Source organism: Mytilus edulis, chromosome 4 (assembly GCF_963676685.1).
Source record: "Mytilus edulis chromosome 4, xbMytEdul2.2, whole genome shotgun sequence".
Lineage (NCBI taxonomy): Eukaryota > Metazoa > Mollusca > Bivalvia > Mytilida > Mytilidae > Mytilus > Mytilus edulis.
The window spans coordinates 69,381,323-69,407,022 of NC_092347.1; the positions used below are offsets into that span (position 1 = coordinate 69,381,323).

General features: G+C 31.9%; 2 protein-coding genes across 2 annotated transcripts in view; one reads left to right on the forward strand and one right to left on the reverse strand.

Moving 5' to 3' along the window:
- Window positions 1-25,700, reverse strand: part of LOC139520358 (glycerol-3-phosphate acyltransferase 3-like) — a 50,061-nt gene that overhangs the window by 12,991 nt on the left and 11,370 nt on the right. The window contains exons 7-13 of the mRNA XM_071312928.1: window positions 25,081-25,155; window positions 16,536-16,625; window positions 12,497-12,587; window positions 10,180-10,295; window positions 9,653-9,708; window positions 9,391-9,476; window positions 8,111-8,239 (exon numbers count right to left, since the gene is read on the reverse strand). Coding sequence (XP_071169029.1) covers window positions 8,111-8,239; window positions 9,391-9,476; window positions 9,653-9,708; window positions 10,180-10,295; window positions 12,497-12,587; window positions 16,536-16,625; window positions 25,081-25,155 — 643 coding nt within the window. The remainder of the gene's footprint in view (window positions 1-8,110; window positions 8,240-9,390; window positions 9,477-9,652; window positions 9,709-10,179; window positions 10,296-12,496; window positions 12,588-16,535; window positions 16,626-25,080; window positions 25,156-25,700) is intronic.
- LOC139520342 (uncharacterized) lies at window positions 1,612-3,593 on the forward strand. The gene has a single exon (XM_071312911.1). The coding sequence runs from the start codon at window positions 1,643-1,645 to the stop codon at window positions 3,317-3,319; it is 1,677 nt and encodes a 558-aa protein (XP_071169012.1). The 5' UTR covers window positions 1,612-1,642; the 3' UTR covers window positions 3,320-3,593.

The following is a 25,700-nucleotide window of genomic DNA, read 5'->3' on the forward strand; positions in this document are numbered from 1 at the left end:
ATAGGAAATGAAAAATCATCTCTTTTATCATAAATTTTAGTATTCAGCTTTCCGTTAGTGATATAGATATCAAGATCGAGGAAAGGGCAGTGGTCATTGTCAGTATCAGCTTTATTTAAAGTAAGTTCAACAGAATAAATTTCTTTAGTATACATACTGAAGTCGTCATTATTGAGAGCCAAAATATCATCCAAATATCTAAAAGTATTATTAAATTTGGTTTAGGCCAAATCACCACAAATAGAGAACTAGAGGCTCTTGAGCCTGTGTCGCTCACCTTGGTCTATGTGAATATTAAACAATGGACACAGATGGATTCATGACAAAATTGTGTTTTGGTGATGGTGATGTGTTTGTTGATCTTACTTTACTAAACATTCTTGCTGCTTACAATTATCTCTATCTATAACAGTACTTTCTGTGGAAAATGTTATTGAAAATCTTCAAATTTTAAGAAAATTGTTAAAAATTGACTATGAAGGGCAATAACTCCTTAGGGGGTCAATTGACTATTTTGGTCATACTGACTAATTTTTAGTTCTTACTTTGCTGTACATTATTGCTGTTTACAGATTATCTCTATCTATAATAATATTCAAGATAATAACAAAAAAACAGCAAAATTTCCTCAAAATTACCAATTCAGGGGCAGCAACCTAACAACCAATTATCTGATTCATCTGAAAATTCCAGAGCAGATAGATCTTGACATGATAAACAATTTAACTCAGTCAGATTTGCTCTAAATGCTTTGATTTTTGAGTTGTAAGCCAAAAACTGCATTTTACCCCTATGTTCTATATTTAGCCGTGGTGGCCATCTTGGTTGAATGGCCGGGTCATCGGACACATTTTTTAAACTAAATACCCCAAAGATGATTGTGGCCAAGTTTGGATTAATTTAGCCCAGTAGTTTCAGGAGAAGATTTTGGTAAAAGATTAGTAAGATTTACGAAAAAGAGTTAAAAATTGACTATAAAGGGCAATAACTCCTTAAGGGGTCAACTGACCATTTCGGTCATGTTGACTTATTTGTAGATCTTACTTTGCTGAACATTATTGCTGTTTACAGTTTATCTCTATCTATAATAATATTCAAGATAATAACCAAAAACAGCAAAATTTCCTTAAAATTACCATTTCAGGGACAGCAACTCAACAACGAAATGTCCATTCATCAGAAAATTTCAGGGCAGATAGATATTTACCTGATGAACAATTTTACACCATGTCAGATTTGCTCTAAATGCTTTGGTTTTTGAGTTATATGCCAAAAACTGCATTTTACCCCTATGTTCTTTCGGCCAGGTGAGCTAAATAAAACTGGAAGACAATAATGAAATTTAAAAAGAGTCCATGTCTCGTATAATTCTTTTCTTTTACTTTTCAACATAATGGTTTCAAAAAGCATTTCATGGTTTTAAAGGAATATAATTTTAAGATAAAGATTCTTTATATCGAGAAGAATAGTTCTATAAATCAAGAAGAACTTTAAACTATTTACACTAGTGTAATATAAATAGGTCTAGATAAGATACTGTAATATAATATACATTTAAATCTATATAATGTATATCATATACCTGGTCAGGTTTATATTGTAATCACCTGGTTACATAACAGGAAGTATAATAACACCCATAATGGCGTTTTCTAAATCAGTAATAAGAAGCCAGATACCAATAAATTGTAATTTATGTGAAACTGAGAAGAACATAAAATGGAAATGTTTGACCTGTGGAGTTCTAATGTGCAGTAAATGTAAAGACAAAATACATCTGATGATTGGTAAAGATCATAAGGTGGTAGACATCAAGAATGTGGGGCTGCCTGTCGAGGAATTGGATTTTACAAACATTAAATGCCAAGATCACTCAGAACAATCTTCTTGCCTTTTTTGTACAAATTGTGACAAACTTGTTTGCCCTACGTGCATTGCTAAGGTTCACAAGAAACATGATTTAACAGAAATTAGTGATGCATATAACTTAAAGATAGAAAGACTAAAGAAGGGACAGAGCAAATTGCAAAAGGAAAAAAACGAAATAACTGCAACAAAGGATCAAGCTAATATGATTTATGATGCTGAAAATTCAAATTATGCCAAAGTAAGCACAGATATTCTTAACCATGAGAAAGTTTTGAAACAAGCAGTTGAAAAACATATCGCAAAACTTAGAAATGAGTTAGACCAGAACCATACAGCCTGTACCAAAGCAAATGAAGAAAGTATCAATGCCGTTTCCAAAAGTGAGAAACAAATAGAGAAAAAGTGTAGTGATGTTCAAGATTTCATTTACACCACTGACATTTCTAAATTTTTCCAAGAAGTTTGTCAAATGGAGAGATCAACAAAAGTATCTGTTCCCAAACCTGAAATATCAAGTAAAACAACACTTCAATTTCATCCAGGAGAGATAACTCAGTCTAACATTGGAGTTCTACAAAGTGTAGACATAATATTACCTGAAGTAAAGGTTTCTCTTAGTATAGTTAATCATTATCAAACTAATCTTTCTGTGGTTACTCATTTATCTCCATGTCCTGATGATTCACTGTGGATAGCTTGTACTCAAGATAAAGTGTTACGGAAAGTAAAACCTGAAGGATTCAATCTAAAGACAATATCAACCTTTAACATCAAGGTCTATGGTATGGCAATAACTGCATCAGATGATCTACTTGTGTCAACAGGGAAATCCAGACTTCAAATGATCAGCAGTACTAGTGGTAAAGTAACAAACAATGTGTTTGACATTAGTCCTCTCTTTCCTGTAGCCATTCATATCACCAGTGGAGGTCAGATCATAGTAGGAGGTTATAATGATGAAAGAAGAGCTGTGTTTGTATTAAATAAGAGTGGAGACCATGAAGCTGTGTATGATCACGACAAACATAATCAACCTATATTTAGTTATCCTAAAAGAATTACTACAACCAGCAATGGTAATATACATGTGGCAGACTATGATACAGATGAAGGCAGTGGTAAAGTGGTAGTGTTAGGACCGGGAGGTGATGTGATACACATATATAAAGGGGATACAGATATCAACAAAAAGAAACCATTCAAACCAGTAGGAATAGTGACAACACCAAGAGACAATGTCATTGTAGATGATATTGATACTCATACCCTCCACATCCTAAACAACTCTGGACACCTGATTACATACATAAAGACAACAGACAATGGAATAAAATATCCTTGTTCCCTTGCTTTCTCTCCAACAGGTCAGTTGTATATAGGATGTGCTCAACAACAAGGCAGTACAGCCAAGGAAGCCAAACTATATAAAGTGAATATATCAGGGTGCTGATGTAATCCATAAAAAATACATTAAAATGTTATTTATCAGACTGCTAAACAATCAATACTTGTATAACTTTTTAAAACACATTCTATTTGTTCACAATACATTTTACCTTCTTAGTAATTATTAAACTGTAATTTTATCAAATAATTATCAAAACCCCCAAAACATTAAAAAAAAAACTTTATGTATACAGGGTAATAATTAGAAGTTTCCATGTTGTCTTTGATATATAAAATGTATCCTATAAAGTAGACTTAGAATTAAATAATAAACCACACTTGTATTGTTTTTGCCTTGGTAAAAGAGCATTTATTCATCAGGTATCTACTTTTGTAGATATCATACTTAAACAAAACCACAATGCAAACATCAATGCCTTTCTAGACATTAGATATCATGTCCTAAGTCATGAATCTGTTGTTCAGTGGTTGTCGTTTGTTGATGTGGTTCATAAGTATTTTTCTCGTTTCTCGTTTTTTTATACAGGTAAGACCATTTGTTTTCCTGTTTGAATGGTTTTACACTAGTCATTTTTGGGACTCTATAGAGTTTGCTGTTGGGTGGGAGCCAAGGCTATTTGTTGAAGGCTGTACTTTGACTTATAGTGGTTTACTTTTAACAAATTGTGGCTTGGATATAGAGTTGTCTCATTAACTAGATCTGTCAACTTAGCTGGACTAGCAAACCCTGTAATGCAATAAACAGGCCATTATTTCAACTTGGAATCATTCTTAATTATGGAATTTGCATAATTTCTTGAACTTGAAATTTTAAATAAATTCAAAGATTATTCTGTATCTTAATGTTCTGTGAGGAAGAAGATTGCACATTTTCAATAGAATGTACTGGTCACACACAGCACTATCTATACAAAATATATTGTACGGAAAGTGTTATGCACCAATCAAAATAAAATAATATAATAACCATGGAATTTATGAAAAATTTCAAGCACACAAGAAATTATGCAAATTCCATAATTAAAAATAATTCCAAGTTGAAATAATACCCTGTTTTATATTAGTTTTTGATGTGAAATTTGGTTTTGTGATTTCTGAATGGAGGACATTCATCTTAAATAATCATTGCCTATGTTTAAGACTGACACATGGTTACTGATAGGTCAATCTGAAAGAATTATAATGACCAAGGAACAAATTCTAAGGTTTTTTACTGAATATTCAAAAATTAAAGAACAAAGTCAAGGTCAGTATGATGGATCTGCATAAAAACTGTTGTCAGCCTAAGTGTTGCAAAAAAAAGTTATGCCCTTATAAAACAAGAGTGCACACGCTGAAATGTCTCGCCTTCTATACTAATCATTGATATTATGTTGATAGTCCTAAGTATGAAGCTAAGCTTTATTACAACTGTCACATAAACTTAACATTAACCTAGATAACTAAACAAAGACCAATGAACCTTGAAAAAGAGGTCCAGGTCAGATGAACCATGCCAGGCAGACAGGTACAGCTAACAATGCTTCTATACAACATATATAGTTGACACATTACTTATAGTTGAAAAATAGACCAAAACACAAAAACTTAACACTGTGCAATGAACCGTGAAAATGAGGTCACGGTTAAATAAAACCTGCTCGACTGACATAAAGATCATAAAATATTTCCATACACCAAATATAGTTGACCTATGGCATATAGCATTAGATAAAAAGACCAAAACTCAAAAACTTAACTTTGACCACTGAACCATGAAAATGAGGTCAAGGTCACATGACATCTGCCCGCTAGACATGTACACTTAACAATCATTCCATACAACAAATATAGTAGACCTATTGCATATGGTATGAGAAAAACAGACCAAAACACAAAACTTTACAGTGTGCAATGAACCGTGAAAATGAGGTCACGGTTAAATAAAACCTGCTCGACTGACATAAAGATCATAAAATATTTCCATACACCAAATATAGTTGACCTATGGCATAAAAAGACCAAAACTCAAAAACTTAACTTTGACCACTGAACCATGAAAATGAGGTCAAGGTCACATGAAATCTGCCCGCTAGACATGTACACTTAACAATCATTCCATACAACAAATATAGTAGACCTATTGCATATGGTATGAGAAAAACAGACCAAAACACAAAAATTTAACTATAACCACTGAACCATGAAAATGAGGTCAAGGTCAGATGACACCTGCCAGTTGGACATGTACACCTTACAGTTCTTCCATACATCGAATATACTAGCCCTATTGCTTATAGTATCTGAGATATGGACTTGACCACCAAAACTTAACCTTGTTCACTGATCCATGAAATGAGGTCGAGGTCAAGTGAAAACTGTCTGACAGACACGAGGACCTTGCAATGTACACACATATCAAATATAGTTATCCTATTACTTATAATAAGAGAGAATTCAACATTACAAAATATTTGAACTTTTTTTTCAAGTGGTCACTGAACCATGAAAATGAGGTCAAGGACATTGGACACGTGACTGACGATAACTTCGTAACATGAAGCATCTATATACAAAGTATGAAGCATTCATGTCTTCCACCTTCTAAAATATAAAGCTTTTAAGAAGTGAGCTAACGCCGCCACCGGATCACTATCCCTATGTCGAGCTTTCTGCAACAAAAGTTGCAGGCTCGACAACTAGAGGCAAAATTTCCTTAAAATTACTAATTCTGGGTCAGCAACCCAACAACAGGGTGTCTGTTTTGTCTGAAAATATCAGTTCAGATAGATCTTGACCTGATAGACAATTTAACCCTGTCAGATTTTCTCTTAATGCTTCTGTTTTTGAGTTATAAGCCAAAAACTGCATTTTACCCCTATGTTCTATTTTTAGCCGTGGCAGCCATTTTGGTTGGATGGCCGGGTCACCGGACACATTTTTTTCAATTTGATACCCCAAAGATGATTGTGGCCAAGTTTGGATTAATTTGGCCCAGTAGTTTCATAGGAGAAGATTTTTGTAAAAGATTTCTAAGATTTACGAAAAATGGTTAAAAATTGACTATAAAGGTCAATAACTCCTAAAGGGGTCAACTGACCATTTCAGTCATGTTGACTTATTTGTAAATCTTACTTTGCTGAACATTATTGCTGATTTACAGTTTATCTCTATCTATAATAATATTCAAGATAATAACCAAAAACAGTAAAATTTCCTTTAAATTACCAATTTAGGGGCAGTAACCCAACAACTGGTTGTCCGATTCATCTGAAAATTTCAGGGCAGATAGATCTTGACCTGATAATCAATTTTACTTAGGTCAGATTTGCTCTAAATGCTTTGGTTTTTGAGTTATAAGCCAAAAACTGCCTTTTACCCCTATGTTCTATTTTTAGCCATGGTGGCCATCTTGGTTGGTTGGCCGGGTCACCAGACACATTTTTTAAACTAGATACCCCAATGATGATTGTGGCCAAGTTTGGATAAATTTGGCCCAGTAGTTTCAGAGGAGAAGATTTTTGTAAAAGTTAACGCCGGACGCAGGATGACGATGTCTGACGCCGGACGCAAAGTGATGGGAAAAGCTCACTTGGCCCTTCGGGCCAGGTGGGCCAGGTGAGCTAAAAATAGTGTAAGAAAGTTATCAAAATTTTAAAGAATTTAATCACAGAGTGATTGTGTTGTTTCCTGGCAGAAAAAAAGTCCATTTAAAGTAAAATATGGAAAAAATGGATTTGTCATTTTACAAAATTTACTTCTGGATACTATCTTATGATCATAAACAAGCTTCTGTCCAAGTTTGGTACAAATCAAGGATAGTTTAAGTTATTAAAATTTAAAAAACTGCAACCACAGAGTGATGTAATGTTTTCCCGCAGAAAAAACTAAGTGCATTTATAAGTAAAATACGGAAAAATGGAATTTTATTTTCACAAAATTTACTTCTGGATACTATCTTATGATCATAAACAAGCTTCTGTCCAAGTTTGGTAGAAATCCAGTATGGTTTAAGAAAGTTATAAAATTTCAAAAACTTTAACCACAGAGTGAATATTTGTGGACGCCGCCGCCGCCAACGGAATGTAGGATCGCTTAGTTTCGCTTTTTCGACTAAAGTCGAAGGCTCGACAAAAAGGCATATCCTTTTTGCATATACACCGGCGGTGTTAAAAAATGAACGATATTCATTTGATAATAGTTAATTGGTGAAAAATACACTGGCTATCAACCAATCAAAACCCAGGATTCTTACATAAGGTGTCATCATTCAAATAATTGTTCTACAAGTTCAACAACTGTACAAAACTTATCATTATACAATTAAAATCATTATATCTGGAATCTTAAAAAATATCATGAAAAGGAATGACACCATTTTCCTGTTTATTTGAACAGATCAACCGATAAAAATCTTTTGATTATTCTTTTATTTCATTTTCCAAAATTGTAAATACCTGCAGTTAACAAAATACATGTATTGCAGTTTACAATTATAAAACAAATGAAAAAGTAAATACTTCAGAAAAAAAAAATTATGACCATAATACACACATGGCCAATATGCACTAATATTTTCTATGTTCAGTGAAATTGGGGTAAAAACTCTAAATTTTGAATTAAAATTAGAAAGATCATATTATAGTGCACATGTGTACTAGATTTTAAGTTGAATGATCTTCAAATTCATCAAAAACTACATTAACCAAAAACTTTAACCTGAAGCGGGACAGACAGACAGATGGACAGACGAATGAACAGACACACAGACCAAAAAACATAATGCCCATAAATGGGGCATGAAAATAGCAAAAAGGGTATCAATAAAGGATAATTTGCAATCTACATTTCTTACCTGTTTATCCATAGGTGGTAAATACCATACATCAGCTACTAATGCCCAACTTGTTAAAAGTTCCCAAAGATGTCCCAACATACCCATCTTACTGCTGTTCCAAAAGGCATCACCAAACCGTAAATCATACTGAAGTAACAATAGAATATAAACATCACCAAACCGTAAATCATACTGAAGTAACAATATAATATAAACATCACCAAACCGTAAATCATACTGAAGTAACAATATAATATAAACATCATCAAACCGTAAATCATACTGAAGTAACAATATAATATAAACATCACCAAACCGTAAATCATACTGAAGTAACAATATAATATAAACATCACCAAACCGTAAATCATACTGAAGTAATAAAGAACACAAATTCAGCAGACGACACAACCATAGAAAATATTCTTGGAATTATCATACATTGTACAATGTACCATTAAAACACAATGACTTTAATAATAATATTTGTTAATATTCATCTTTTATCTTATATCTACATTATTTTGAAAAGGACTGAGAAATGTAGAGAAATGCACCCTAAATTAATCAATGACTACACTCAAAATTTTAAGTATCTAGGATTGAAGAGATTTTTTTTTAAATGTATAACATTGTACAGAAAATAGATAAAAGTTTCCTAAGTAAAAACTCTTAAAATTTATCTAAGAATAACTATTATGAACATTTATGATGTGTTATATATATAGACACCTGTAATTCAGTGGTTGTCGTTTGTTTATGTGTTACATATTTTTTTTTTCTTCATTTTTTATATAAATGAGGCTGTTAGTTTTCTCATTTGAATTGTTTTACATTGTCATTTCGGGGCCTTTTATAGCTGACTATGCGGTATGGGCTTTGCTCATTGTTGAAGACCGTATGGTTACCTATAGTTGTTAATTTCTGTGTCTTTTTGGACTCTTGTGGAGAGTTGTCTCATTGGCAATCATACCACATCTTCTTTTTATATAAATCATTATTTTCATTGTAAAAATTATGACATTATTAATGTTGTGGTACCGCAGAGGTTTTTTTTAAATTTGTATTTGTGAGATATTGTTGCTGTAATAAATATTTTTAATCGATTGTTTACTGTAGTTGCTGACCTTAAATTTCATATAATTTTATGGCCAATATTTGTAATTAATAAACTTGCTTCTTTGTATAATATCTAAGAGAGATTCCCTAGGAAATATAGAAAAATAAACGGAACAACCATTACAAAACTTGAATACAGAGCTTAGGCTTCACAGCTAAGGGCAGATAACTGTACTTACTTTAATAGCTACTGGATGGATTCTATCGCTGTTTTCAAAACTACCTTTTTTAAACATCATAACTGATGTATTATTTATACAGGTACCTGAAATAATAAACAAACAATTAAAACTCTGTCTATTCATAAAATGCCATTACTGACAACTTTTTAAATGTGTGCGTTTAGTTTTGGTGACTCAATTGGTATTTTTTTCTGAAAACTTTATTTAATTCAGTTAATGATATACATATATATATATATAAACCAAGCTTTGTATTTACCTTCTGGAAAAATCAATATTGGTAATTTGCTTTTATCTGCTACATGGTCCCTTAATCTACAAAATAGTATAAAATATTTTTGTTAAGAGGTTTCACAAGGGATTAAAAGCAAGGAAAACAAAGACTTTTTTTTGTTGTAACTTGTGGCCATGCTGCTAATACTTTATGTTTTATTTCTTTACACTATATCAAAATCATTTAAAACTTTTCCCATAAAATTATCTTTTATTTCTTTAGATGTAAGATCTGTGAAGAGAATTGATAATTATTCACTCATCATTTTATCATAGCAATACTCAATATTGGGAGGACTTATACTAATACATTGTGTGTGATTACATTTTCTTTAATTTAATATAATTTTGTAAGACTTATATTATGAGTGATTGAGGTAAAGGAAACTCTTTTAATAACTTAAATAGTACCAATTTGTCTGCACAAGATGCACATTTCAACAAACAATGTCTCTGTAAACAGTAAAACTTTGTATAAATAATAACAGCTTAAACCTTATCAATTATCAATACCTTTTTGCAACAATATGTCTGTCTTTAACCTCTGACCTTTCAAACCAAATATGTGATGTAGCTCTAGACAAAGCTCTCTGTATCACACCTAAAAATCCACCTTGAGCTTGTCCAACCTGCAAAAAGTATTTCATTCATAATTAGCTTTTTTATTCTTTTCGAAAAATCTAGGTAGAAATACAGCTAGTTAATCAAGATGCAAAGGCAAAAGATTAAAATTGATTGCAAGTTATCCTGAAATAAGTATGACTTGCAAGTATTTTTACTCTTAAGATTTTTTTGTGAAGAGTCGCTTTTCTAAATATGTGTTATTCATTTTATTTATTGATTCATAATATCAGGGAAAAACTGGATAAAAACTTGAATTATTATAAATATAGATTCTATAATTGCATGCAGAGGGATCAGACAGTTTTTTTCAATGTGATGTTTGTACTTTATTTTTTTAATTTGTTTTAATGAATAGTAAAGAAATGCTAAGTTCCATGTGATAAAGGGGCGGAATTTATTTCTCAAATACACTTATATATTTGGTCAAATATAGAAGTTTTTAAAAAAAATTCAACATTAATCAATCTATCAGGATCAGAAAAAAGCATGGCCATTATTGTTACAACAGCAAGATCATGAAGATCAAAGAACAGCAGGGAAACTCTATTTCATAAATGACTTTTAACCAATGACCAACTGAAAATCACAAACATGAACTGTTGACAAAAGAAATGTTAAATACAAATTATTTTAAAAGACCTATGCATTTAATGTTGGTTCAAAGTAAAGACTGTGTAGCAACTTTACTGTATCATTGAGGCCAACATTAAAAATATCTTTGTTTCCCCTCCCCGAATGAGGTTGTCAGGGTAAGAGTAGGTAGGTAGGCAAATTATTTCATTTTATTTCTTGATATAATTTTTCTATATTCAATTTGTACAAAATTCAACAGGTAAGGCTCAAGTCAAGAAAAGTGCGGTATTCCATGTATTCAGTGTACACCCCAGTTTTCTGGTGTTAAAAACAGTATACAGGGACCTCCTTTATTCCTATTCATTTTATGGTATGAAATCTACAAAAGCGCACATTCTACATGTGATAACAATGTTGAATGAAAGCAAGTGTTTTATTAGTTAAAAATCAAGCTTATCTCAAGTCTAATTTGATATTTAACTCACAACAACACAATGCCTTTATTCACCAATTCATACCTTGATCATCAATTATGAGATGACAAAAAGATATGTTAATCATTTGGGAATTGAAAATCAATGAATAATTTTTTTTAATAGAAGTGAACATAATTCAGTTATGTTCAGTTACACCTGTATCATGCAGCTTGGTCAATTGATTCCTAAACAAAAGATTTTTATGGTTTTTTTTTCAAGTTCTAGAAAAAACAAGGCTTCACTTATTCATGTTTTGTTGTTCCTAGAATACTTTTAAGTAATTACAAATTCAACTGATGCAGTTATAACATTAAAACGTGCCCTTTTGTAAATTTCATGCCATAAATTGAAAAATTTAAAACATATTTAATCTGGTTTTTTTTTACACCAGAAATCAGGGAATACACGTATCCCACATTTCCTGACTTGTGCCCAACCTGTTCGAAGACAAAGTAGATTGATTTCAAAGCACGATTCAGACCATTTTTACTCAAAGATTGTATCCTTTAAACAGGAACAGAGGTTAAAGACAAAGTCAATCAAGGTGCACTCAGTGGGTTGATAGATGCTTCATATTTTTTATTTTCAAAGATCACCTTTGCACACAACACAAATCGTGTGGCAAGGCATTGTGTTTGTTTTTCTTGATTCCGAATCATATAGACGCGTCAATGCAAAAATGCCTTGATATAAAACGCTTTTTGACTACAGCATCGGAAAGATATCACAAAAAACCAACACTAGTTGACTGCAGCACTGGAAAGATATCACCAAAAACCAACATAGCTAAACAAATATTTTTGGACAAGAATGCTGTTTTACCGGGTTGGTCGGGGGAGGGGAAACAAACAATATTATATTTTTGACCTGACATATGATTGATTGATTGATTTTTGGTATTTAAAACCACTTTTTCATTGACATATAGTCAAGCCTGATTGAGAGACCACCTGTTTTAAGCAGAAACTGTGTTATAAGACCATAAACAGGTAAGTTAAGGCCCTCTGTGGTGCATTTCATATAGATTAAACCTGCATTAAAAGTCTTATATGAGACCACTTTTTCGCTCTCCCTGAGTGGTCTCTTAAAACAGGTTTCCCTGTAATCTATATCTCATTTTTTTCATACCTATGTTGAGATATAATAATATTACTTACCATAGCATAACAATTGTCACATGACATAATAATGACATCTATCGGAGAAGTATGGTTTGCTACTACTATTCCACTTGAAGCTTTGTTTTCTCTGTAAAACAAGAGTGCACACGCTGAAATGTCTCGCCTTCTATACTAATCATTGATATTATGTTGATAGTCCTAAATATAAAGCTAAGCTTTATTACAACTGTCACATAAACTTAACATTAACCAAGATAACTAAACAAAGACCAATGAACCTTGAAAAAGAGGTCCAGGTCAGATGAACCATGCCAGGCAGACAGGTACAGCTAACAATGCTTCTATACAACATACATAGTTGACACATTACTTAAAGTTTAAGAAAAATAGACCAAAACACAAAAACTTAACACTGTGCAATGAACCGTGAAAATGAGGTCACTGTTAAATCAAACCTGCTCGACTGACATAAAGATCATAAAATATTTCCATACACCAAATATAGTTGACCTATGGCATATAGCATTAGATAAAAAGACTAAAACTCAAAAACTTAACTTTGACCACTGAACCATGAAAATGAGGTCAAGGTCACATGACATCTGCCCGCTACACATGTACACTTTACAATCATTCCATACAACAAATATAGTAGACCTATTGCATATAGTATGAGAAAAACAGACCAAAACACAAAAATTTAACTATAACCACTGAACCATGAAAATGAGGTCAAGGTCAGCTGACACCTGCCAGTTGGACATGTACACCTTACAGTCCTTCCATACACCGAATATACTAGCCCTATTGCTTATAGTATCTGAGATATGGACTTGACCACCAAAACTTAACCTTGTTCACTGATCCATGAAATGAGGTCGAGGTCAAGTGAAAACTGTCTGACAGACACGAGGACCTTGCAAGGTACGCACATATCAAATATAGTTATCCTATTACTTATAATAAGAGAGAATTCAACATTACAAAAAATTTGAACTTTTTTTTCAAGTGGTCACTGAACCATGAAAATGAGGTCAAGGACATTGGACATGTGACTGACGGAAACTTCGTAACATGAAGCATCTATATACAAAGTATGAAGCATCCAGGTCTTCCACCTTCTAAAATATAAAGCTTTTAAGAAGTGAGCTAACGCCGCCGCCGTAGCCGTAGCCGTAGGATCACTATCCCTATGTCGAGCTTTCTGCAACAAAAGTTGCAGGCTCGACAAAAACAGCAATTATTGTAATTTCAAATAACAGTTGCATGGCATGGAAATGGTGAAAAGTTTCGATAATTTTGTGAATTTGGGACAGAATTTGGGACATAGAGGAGAATTTAAATGAACATCATAAAGTTACTAATTATAATTTTTTCTATACTGAATATGTCAAGAGTGCACACGCTGAAATGTCTCGCCTTCTTTGATAATCATTGATATTATGCTGATAGTCCTAAATATAAAGGCAGACATGTAAGGCTATCAATTCTTCCATACAACAAATAAAGTTGACCTATTGCTTATAGTTTAAGAAAAAAGATCCCAAAACACAAAAACTTAACACTAAGCAATGAACCGTGAAAATGAGGTCAAGGTCAAATAAAACCTGCTCCACTGACATATAGATCATAAAATATTTCAATACACCAAATATAGTTGACCTATTGCATATAGTATTAGGAAAAAGGCCAAAACTCAAAAACTTAACTTTGACCACTGAACCATGAAAATGAGGTCAAGGTCAGATGACACCTGCCAGCCAGACTTGGGGTAATTGTAATTTTAATCGTTAATCAGCTGTAATTGATTACTATTTTTCAAGTAATCAGTGTAATCATTAATCAGCCAAAAATCTGATTACATGTAATTTAATTTAATCAATTACTTTTCAAAATACCCTGTAATCATGATTACTTTTTGATTACATTCTGATTACAATGAAAAAAATCATTAAATGAACCTCTTTGTTATTCATATATGATAAATTTTAAACATACTAAAATGGTTTGGTTACTTCAAGCATGTCTACTTCAGTTAAAAATAAAGTTACCGTATTGAATAATCATCATTAGCCTAAGTAGAGACATATAATACAATTATATACCTTTTTGGTAAAAGATATTGTACATACATGTATATTCATCGTTTTATAATGATCTTCATATTAATATTTGATAATAACTGTTATATATTCAAGTAATACTTTTCTTTAACCCTGAATTATAATCTTTTGTTAATTTTTGTGATTTTTGTCAACTTTGAATTGACAGGTAGGAGACTAATTAATGTTTGTTTTTATTGCAATTACCAATTGAGTATAGCTGTAGGGAAATATATATGATAAAAGATAAATCAGACATGAAAATTTATCTAATTAGCACAAACTAAATTAAAAGTTGGACAAATATGTTGTTTAAATTTTTTTGTATTTGGACTGGACATGTAAAATGCAATGATTTTTAGTACTTACATATTGTTTACAATTTGATTAAACATTTCTTTTAAAATTTAACATAGTTTTAACTGGTAACTTTATTTCATCCACATTTAAACTTCCATAAACTGCAACTTGGAATACATATAAATTATGAAAGAGGTCAGAAGACAAACAAAAAAACTCTTGATTATGATACAATGTATATCGTTATTAAATTTAATTCAAAATAATTCAGAGATCATTGGTGATAAAGTGTAATGTATATATATGTAGTGAAATTTGGTGTTTATTTAAATAAATAAAGTTTAATTTGAAGTTATCATTTTATAATTGAACCAAATAAAATACTTTCTCAAAAATGCTATAGTTATGAACTTTTATTGATTCACATCATTCAAAATGTTTTGTTTTTAATTTCATTGTAATCAGATGTAATCATGATTACTTTGCCAATGTAATCATTAATTTAATCAGATACTTTCAGAAATGATGTAATCATTAATTTAATTTAATCGTACAAATGACAAAGTAATTGTAATTTAATCAATTACATTGAAAGTAATCGGACCCATCTCTGCTGCCAGCTAGACACGTACACCTTACAATCATTCCATACACCAAATATAGTAGACCTATTGCATACAGTATAAGAAAAACAGACCAAAACACAAAAACTTAACTAAAACCACTGAAGCATAAAAATGAGGTCAAGGTCAGATGAAACCTGCCAGTTGGACATGTACACCTTACAGTCCTTCCATACACCGAATATACTAGACCTATTGCTTATAGTATCTGAGATATGAACTTGATCACCAAAACTTAACCTTGTTCACTGATCCATGAAATCAGGTCGAGATTCAAGTGAAAATTGTCTGAAGGGCATGAGGACCTTGCAAGGTACGCACATACCAAATATAGTTATCCTATTACTTATAATAAGAGAGAATTTAACATTTACATTACAAAAAGTCTTAACTTCTTTTTCAAGTAGTCACTGAACCATGAAAATGAGGTCAAGGACATTGGACATGTGACTGACGGAAACTTTATATCATGAAGCATCCATATACAAAGTATGAAGCATCCAGGTCTTCCACCTTCTAAAATATAAAGCTTTTAGAAAGTAAGCTAACGCCGCCCCCGTAGCTGCCGCCAGATCATTATCCATATGTCGAGCTGTCTGCAACAAAAGTCGCAGGCTCCACAAAAATCAAGATTTAGACAGTAAGCTCAGAACTCATTGCTAACCTGTTTCCTTCAAGTTGGACACCACATAGAGATACAATAATAACAGCAGCCATTTTGTTGTAGAATATTATGGATAATTTAACATTTTACAAAATGTCCTCAATAATTAAAATATCCCTACAATAATGTCAATATTTGAAACCATATACTGTTAACCAATTAATTTTCGTGAGCGATTTATTTTCATGATTTTCAAAGTAGAAAAATAACGCAAATATAAATTGTCACGAATATGTAAAACTGGGATATTTTCTTACTAAAAAAACTACAGCAAACAAATTTGAAAATCGTGAAATTAAATTGCTGTGAAATGAGCTATTAAAGGGCTAAATACGAAATAAATATCTGGGAAAATAAGTTGGTTTACATTATCTATTTAGACTTACTTGTTATGATAAACTACATAAGCAGAACATCCTCTGGCAAGAATTCTATGTGACATCAGACTAACATATTCATTTAATCTACCTTTGAATCTGTAAAACACAATTATTAATTAGATTCATAGTATAATGGCCTACAAATACTCAAAAGTGTTTACAGCAATGTCTGCAAAACATTTAATGTAAATAAATTAAAGATGTCCGGTGTTTTGACTGTTTCTTTCCTATGATACAGGGATAAATATTTTGCCTCATAACACGTTTTTTCGTTGAATATTAGACTTCAATAGCTTATAAAAGGTCATTTACCAAAATTTAAGCCGCTTCTAGATTTTTTTTCTTATAATTTGAGACCCCAAAATTACAAAATGCAAATATAAGCTGAATGTGCAAGTCAGCCTTTTCCCTGCAATTCTAAAAAAAAATCAAAGTATGGGTCAACAGGAAGAAGTTGATCTTCTCAAATGCTTGTTAAAAGAAAGAGTTAAAACTTGACCTCATTTATTGTTGATATGATACCCTTGAGAATGATATACAAGTCACCTACTTTTGATTATAGTCACAACTTATTCACATTATAACTTAATCAAAGAACTGATTGCTCTGAGGTGGAAGAAGGTGAATAAAAGGTAACTTGCATTACCATAAAAGCAGCCCCACTAACCCAGCCTGCTTTGTTCCATTATCGTTATGACATTTTTTTTTTCTTCAAACAAGAATGTGTCATAAGTACATGGATTTCCCATCCGTACAATCATTTTCTATGTTGAGTGGACCGTGAAAATTAGGTAAAATCTTTAATTTGGCAGTAAAATTAGAAAGATCATATCATAAGGAACACATGTGTACTAAGTTACAAGTTGATTGAATTTCAACTTCATCAAAAACTACCTCGACCATAAACTTGAACCTGAAGCAGGACGGACGGACAGACCAGAAAACATAATGCCCATAAATGGGGCATAAAAATAGTAAGACTTGTTACATACCCGCCAATTTTTTAAAGTTCCCATGGGGGTTTTTAGCGTGCAACAACAATTTTAAAGGTTACAATTTTTAGCGAAGTATTTTGCACGATCTGAATTGTATAGAAAAGTGTCATATTTGTATGATTAGCTTACATGCCTTTTTCTTAAGTCTGTTTGTATATGATTCTAGTTATTAAATCAGTAGAAAAGATTAACATGTAGCTAGCAGACCAGGATTTATTTTCTTGTGTATGGATATTAAATGCTTGTTGAAATTTCCAATTTTGAATTGTTCACAAAGATGAACCTTTAACAGGTTGGGAACAACACTCCAAATTAGGGGAAACCCTCATTAGAAGAACATTACAACCCACTGTAAAAACAAGTGAAACTGCGAGCTTCTGCTCACTGATGATACCCCCGCCGCAAGTGGATAATATTAATAGTGTAAAAATATGGAAGTGTTCGGTAAACAGGAAGTTGTCGAGTGATGAATCTGAAAACGCATCACACGGTATAGCTGACTTTTAAAAATCCTGAAACCAAATTTCAGAAATCCTTGTATTGTAGTTCCTGAGAAAAATGTGAGTAAAATTTTTAACTTGGTTATCATGTGTAAAATCATACAAGTGTTCGGTAAACAGGAAGTTGTCGAGTGATGAATCTGAAAACGCATCACACGGTATACCTCACTTATATAAATCCTGAAACCAAATTTCAGAAATCCTTGTATTGTAGTTCCTGAGAAAAATGTGACGAAAATTTTCAACTTGGCTATCATGTGTAAAATCATACAAGTGTTCGGTAAACAGGAAGTTGTCGAGTGATGAATCTGAAAACGCATCACACGGTAAAAATCCTGAAACCAAATTTCAGAAATCCTTGTATTGTAGTTCCTGAGAAAAAAAATGTGACGAAAATTTTCAACTTGGCTATCATGTGTAAAATCAGACAAGATAAATCCTGAAACCAAATTTCAGAAATCCTTGTATTGTAGTTCCTGAGAAAAAAAATGTGACGAAAATTTTCAACTTGGCTATCATGTGTAAAATCAGACAAGTGTTCGGTAAACAGGAAGTTGTCAAGTGATGAATCTGAAAACGCATCACATGGTATGGCTGACATATATAAATGTTGATACAAAATTACAGAAAGGGTGGATGTGTAGTTCCTGAGAAAAATGTGACGAAAGTTTCATGGGACGGACTGACTGACGGACGGACGGACGGACTGACGGACAGACAGAGGTAAAACAGTATACCCCCCCTTTTTTAAAGCGGGGGTATAATTAGCACCTTTATATTCATATTATTTGATGATACTTTTCCCCAAGAACTATACATCTATCAAGTATTAAATGGTCAAAACATGTCAAAAGAATTTTGTGATGTTTCTAAACTTATATCTTCTTTATTAATTTGACCCCTCATTTAGAAAAGTTGTTCCAAATATAATGAATTTTCCCACTTTTGAGTTAAAAATCTTTAAAAAAAACAGTAAAATGACCCCTTGTTTTAGGGACAGTCCCTCATTTAAGGGGCACCACTCATAATTCAACCTGTAATAAAGAATAGTATATTGTGTTTTAAATGATTTAATTGAATACAAAAATAACATATGTTACAACAAGTATTATGTCAATAAATTAGTGAAAAAACTACCATTTATTATCTTTATGGTAGTACTGCATCATTGAATTTTTTCAAATAGCCATGCTTTTATCTTTAAGCTGTGTAAGAACCTCCTTGCAGATGAAAATTCACCTGCCATGTTCACGATTTTACAACTAGATGAAAACAACACAAGTTCAAAATCTAGCATGTTAGAATAATCTTCAGAGAAAACAGTTTTAATTGGCTTATTAATTTGATCATGAGAAACATTGAATTTGATTGGCAGAAGACGATTGTCTTCCCTTGGGAACAAAATAAGGAACAATCATATTTTTATGATGATTTTCACAAATTTGTGTTTTAGAGGTTTTTTAATGATATCTTAAATATTAATATTTTTTATTAAATGCAAGGACGTATTATATATAAAACATCCTTGATAAGAGTAAAGAGAATGAACACAGGGCAAACATACTATATGGGCGAAAGATCTCAGGACGAACAGACCAAGGGTGAACATGTAAACAGGGCGAGTCCCAGGGTTGGCAAAAACCCGGGTTTTATGAGTATTGCCCAGCCCAGTGGGAAATACTGGGAAAACCCGGGTTTCACTGGGTTTTAGTGGGTAATACTGGGCAATACTGGGTAATATCAGACTTGGGGTAATTGTAATCGTTAATCAGCTGTAATTGATTACAATTTTTCAACTAATCATTGTAATCATTAATCAGCCAAAAATCTGATTACATGTAATTTAATTTAATCAATTACTTTTCAAAATGCCCTGTAATCCTGATTACATTTTGATTACAATGAAAAAAATCTTGAACTGTGTTTATGGTCAATAAATAAACCTTTTTTTTATATCTTATTTAATAGATATTTAACATGTTAAGATAGTTTGGTTTACTTTATCAAGCATGTTAATTGATATGTATACTTCAGTAAAAAATAAACTGTTACAATATTAAAAAGTCATCATTAGCCTAAGAAGGCCTTAGTAAAAGATATTGTACATATATTCACAATTTATCAAAGATGTACATATATATATTTGATAAAAAAAAACTGTTATATTTAAGCAAAATTATATTTTTCTTTAACCCTGAATTATAATATTTTGTTAATGTTGTGATTATTGTAAACTTTGAATTGACAGGTAGGAAACTAATTAAGGTTTGTTTTTATTGCAATTTCTAATTAAGTATAGCTGTAGGACAATGTGTATGACAATAAACAATACTTTATTAATAAACTGTATGGTAAAAGATTAATCAGACATGTGAAAATTACTCTAATTAGCACAATCTAACTTAAAAGTTGGACAAATAACTTGTTTAAAATAGTCAAATTTTTGTATGTACTTAGACTGGACATGTAAAATGCATTGACTTATAGTACTTGTAATTTGTTTAAACAATTCTATTACATTTTTACATAATTTTTATCTGGTAACTTTATTTCATCCATATATTAACTTTTAAGAACTGCACCTTGAAATACATATAAAGTCTGGAAGAGGTCAGAAGACTAAAGGATTTAAGCCATATTCAATTGAAGTCAAAATAATTCAGAGATCAATGATAATAAAGTGTGATGCTTGACATAATGTTCATGTATGTCTGTAGTGAACTTTTGTGGTTTATTAAATAGATGAAGTTGGAAGTTATCATTTTAAAATTAATATATATAAAAAAAATCCTTTCTAAAAAATACTATAGTAAGTTATATTTAACGTTAATTCATTCACATCATTCAAAATATTTTTAGTTTTTTTTATTCATTGTAATCAGATGTAATCATGATTACTTTGCCAATGTAATCATTAATTTAATCAGACACTTTCAGAAATGATGTAATCATTAATTTAATTTAATCGTACAAATGACAAAGTAATTGTAATTTAATCAATTACATTGAAAGTAATCGGACCCATCTCTGGGTAATATAAAATATTTGTCTGAATTTTAAAGAGGATTCAGTGATAAACACAAATGCAATACATTTAATAAGATATTTATACCCTATTTTGTTTGTTTAGCATTTGTCTAGATTGGCAAACTGTCAATTTGAATGTCAAATGAATATAGCTCCTATTAAGAATTAACAAGAGTGCACACGCTGAAATGTCTCGCCTTCTATGCTAATCATTGATATTATGTTGATAGTCCTAAGTATAAAGCTAAGCTTTAATACAACTGTCACATAAACTTCACATTAACAAAGATAACTAAACAAAAACCAATGAACCTTGAAAATGAGGTCAAGGTCAGATGAACCATGCCAGACAGACATGTACAGCTAACAATACTTCTATACAACATACATGTATATAGTTGACCTATTACTTATAGTTTAAGAAAAATAGACCAAAACACAAAAACTTAACACTGTGCAGTGAACCGTGAAAATGAGGTCACGGTAAAATAAAACCTGCGCGACTGACATAAAGATCATAAAATATTTCCATACACCAAATATAGATGACCTATGGCATATAGTATTAGATAAAAATACCAAAACTCAACAAGAGGCTCTCAAGAGCCTGAATCGCTCACCTGAATTTTTTTGGTTTAATCTCATATCAATGATTATTTTGGCTTTTCAATTTATTTAAATGTTCTTTGAATCGTCCTATTTTCTTCAAAAGCAAAAAAAAAATAATTTTCTCCTATGTTCTATTTTAGCCATAGGAGCTATGTTTCTTGACATACAAGGAAATGAAATATAAAATTTATACTAGATACTCTGAAACTCTAAAACTCATTTAGCCTAAGTTTGGCTGAAATTGATACAGCAGTTTCAAAGGAGAAGATTTTTTAAAGTAAGTCAACATGATGAACAAATTGTGAAAAAAGTCTTTAAAGGGCAATAACTCCTTAAGAGGTCAATTGACAATTTTGGTCAAATTGACTTATTTGTAGATCTTACTTTGCTTAACATTTTTGCTTTTAACAGTTTATCTGTATCTATAATAATATTCAAGATAATGACCAAAAACTGCAAAATTTCCTTAAAATTACCAATTAAGTGGCAGCAACCCAACAATGGTTTGTTTGATTCATCTGAAAATTTCAGGGCTGATAGATCTTGACCTAATGAACATTTTTATCCCATGTCAGATTTGCTCTACATGCTTTCATTTTTGAGATATAAGCCAAAAACTGCATTTGACCCCTATGTTCTATTTTAAGTAACGGCGGCCATGTTTTTTGACGGATCAAAAATCGAAGCACACACTTTGTGCAGGATAATCTAAGGAACAATCATGCTAAGTTTCATCCAAATCCATTCAGCAGTTTCAGAGGAGAAGATTTTTTAAAGTTAGCAAATATGATGAACAAATTGAGAAAAATTGTCATTAAAGGACAATAACCCCTTAAGGGGTCAATTGACAATTTTGGTCATATTAACTTATTTGTAGATCTTACTTTGCTGATCATTTTTGCTGTTTACAGTTTAACTTTATCTATAATAATATTCAAGATAATGACCAAAAACTGCAAAATTTCCTTAAAATTACCAATTAAGTGGCAGCAACCCAACAATGGTTTGTTTGATTCGTCTAAAAATTTCAGGGCTGATAGATCTTGACCTAATGAACATTTTTATCTAATGTCAGATTTGCTCTAAATGCTTTTGTTTTTGAGATATAAGCCAAAAACTGCATTTGACCCCTATGTTCTATTTTAAGTAACGGCCGTCATGTTTTTTGACGGATCATAAATCGAAGCACACACTTTGTGCAGGATACTCTAAGGAACAATCATGCTAAGTTTCATTCAAATCCATTCAGTAGTTTCAGAGGAGAAGATGTTTGAAAAATTGTTAACGACGACGACGACGTCGACGACGACGACGGACGCCAAGTGATGTAAAAACGTAACTTTGACCACTGAACCATGAAAATGAGGTCAAGGTCACATGACATCTGCCCACTAGATAGGTACACCTTACAATCATTCCATACAACAAATATAGTAGACCTATTGCATATAGTATGAGAAAAACAGACCAAAACAAAAATATTTAACTATAACCACTGAACCATGAAAATGAGGTCAAGGTCAGATGACACCTGCCAGTTGGACATGTCCACCTTACAGTCCTTCCATACACCAAATATACTATCCCTATTGCTTGTAGTATCTGAGACATGGACTTGACCACCAAAACTTAACCTTGTTCACTGATCCATGAAATGAGGTCGAGGTCAAGTGAAAACTGTCTGACAGACATGAGGACCATTCAAGGTACGCACAGTCAGTGTTCTAGGATTCCCATTACCCGTTACCCGGGGTAAGTGGATTAGGACAACAGGTAAGTAATTTTTAGCCTTTGTCACCCGGTGGTAAGTCAATTTTCAAGTTCGGGGAAGCCGAAAAACTCTTGAAATTTCCCGGTCCTCTTCAATTTTCCCATATCTGCTTTTTATTTTTATTAAATCACGAGAAAAAACTTTGATAAAAGATCGAAGATTTTGTCGATGTCTATCGGCGCTTTTATTCAAGCACTCGTTTACTAGGTGTAATCAAGCGCAAAAGAGACCACATTCTTCTATCATTCTAAAAGTCGGTCACGGTGTCGGTAAAATCGGAAAATCCGGATTGATAACTGGTGCTTAAATCGGGACATAAACGATTTTGTTTTCTTGTCATCGGAGGAAAATAAACTTACAGTTGCATTTATTATAGCTCTTAATAAATGACATAGTAATAACTATAACATATTTGTCAAATTTAGTAAGAAATCGTTTTTTTTAAATTTTGTACAAAATTCAATCGTATCCGAAACCAGCTTTGTTCAGACAAACTTCACAACATATAATTTAAAGCATGTCATAAAAGTTTTTAAATTTAAAATCTATGTGCAACAAATGACTTATCCTTAATCATTAATGTTCAGTGAATCAGCCTGAAAAATATTCAGTATTTTATAAAGAGCATGTCTGATTTTTAAAAAGAGTTGCATGTAAGTCCCTTATTTTTTTTACAGTGGATTATTGGTATGAAAGTCAGTGAAGTACTGTTCTAGTTCAATGTACTTTTCTGGTGGTATAGGTATATAGTTACAATTAAGCCATATATTTCAAATACTTTTCAATACACTTTAGTCATCATTGCTTCATACAAAACATCATTTGACATCACAAAAAAGGGTACTTTCTGAAGCATGAAAAAGGTGCCAGGACATGGCTAGAATGCAGGATTTTGCATTATTTATCCCAGAGCTTCTGGGGGCCTTGAGCGGCCCCCAGACCCCCAGCTTAAGCTCGCTGCAGCGGACGGCGCAGTTAGATAACACCGCCGCCACCGCCGGATCACTATCCCTATGTCGAGCAAAAGTTGCAGGCTCAACAACAATTACATGTATTAAAGAAACATCACATTTAGATAATGTATATGTACTGTCACTAATTAATAAGTAATTATTCAGATTAGAACATAGATTTGTTTATGTAACAATAATCAGTCCTTTCAATTTTATAAGTGTTAATGGCATGACCCTGTAGGGTGTTTATTTAGCAATATGAATGTATAACAATTAAAATTAACAATTCGCTTAAACACTACACTCGCCGAGTCCACCCGAAACCAAATTTATGCATGAGTACTACAAATATCTACAAACATCTGGTTACAAGTCAACAAATAACGTTCATGTAGATGAGATGAAATCTAATAATTTACATAAATAAAAGGGTATATATTTACGATAGTGATTGTTTTTCAATCCTAATTTACAAATTAAATGATTCAGATGCTTAATCATGTGTAAAAATCGGTGTCAAGAAACGGAAGTTGTTATGAAATTGTAATACACAGAAACGAATGCGGCCTACAAATGTGGTAACGGTTCAATGATTTTACAGCTGGCACCATAGGTCTTCAGAAGACTTGAAGTCTTCTTTCACCAAAAATATATGTGGTACAAAAACACAAGTGTCTTATATCTAATCTTACTTACTTGTTTCTTGGTAAGTATCCTATAAATGCTGTTGATACAATTAACCACAAGAGACCAATAGACAGGACAACCACTCTATAAATTAAGACATTGTATTTGACACAACCAATCTATAAATAACATGAAAATAACATATGAAGTTACTTAAATAGTTTAATTTCATAGAAAATCATATGTCTTTGTTTCTTTTTTAAATATTGTTCTTAAAATATTCCTTTTGCATATCTGCTGATCAAATTTATAACTTATGTTTTTATATATTTGGTGAAGTGTGTGTCAATTCTGATCTTTGGTCTTTGACTTTATTTCATGACCGTTATTGTTTTTGATGGAGGAAGCCATAGTGTGTGTAGAGAACAAGTTAACCTTATGAAAACTGACATCCAAATACATTAAGATGGAAGACAAAAGCACCTGCTTCTTGTGTAGGAGATCACAACTCACAATCTCACTGTTGACAGGCTAGTGATACAGAAGTTAAACTACTTAGACCACATGGCCACAGAGGCCTCCTTTAGTAAATAAAAATAAAACTCTAATAAGACACGTATTTGCTCAAAAGTCTTAATAATCGAAAAAAACATCAAATTTGTGTATCTAATAAAAAAAAAATGTGAAAA

Excerpts from the sequence above, each read along its gene's own strand:
- LOC139520342 (XM_071312911.1), top strand. The coding sequence starts at position 1,643 with ATGGCGTTTTCTAAATCAGTAATAAGAAGCCAGATACCAATAAATTGT.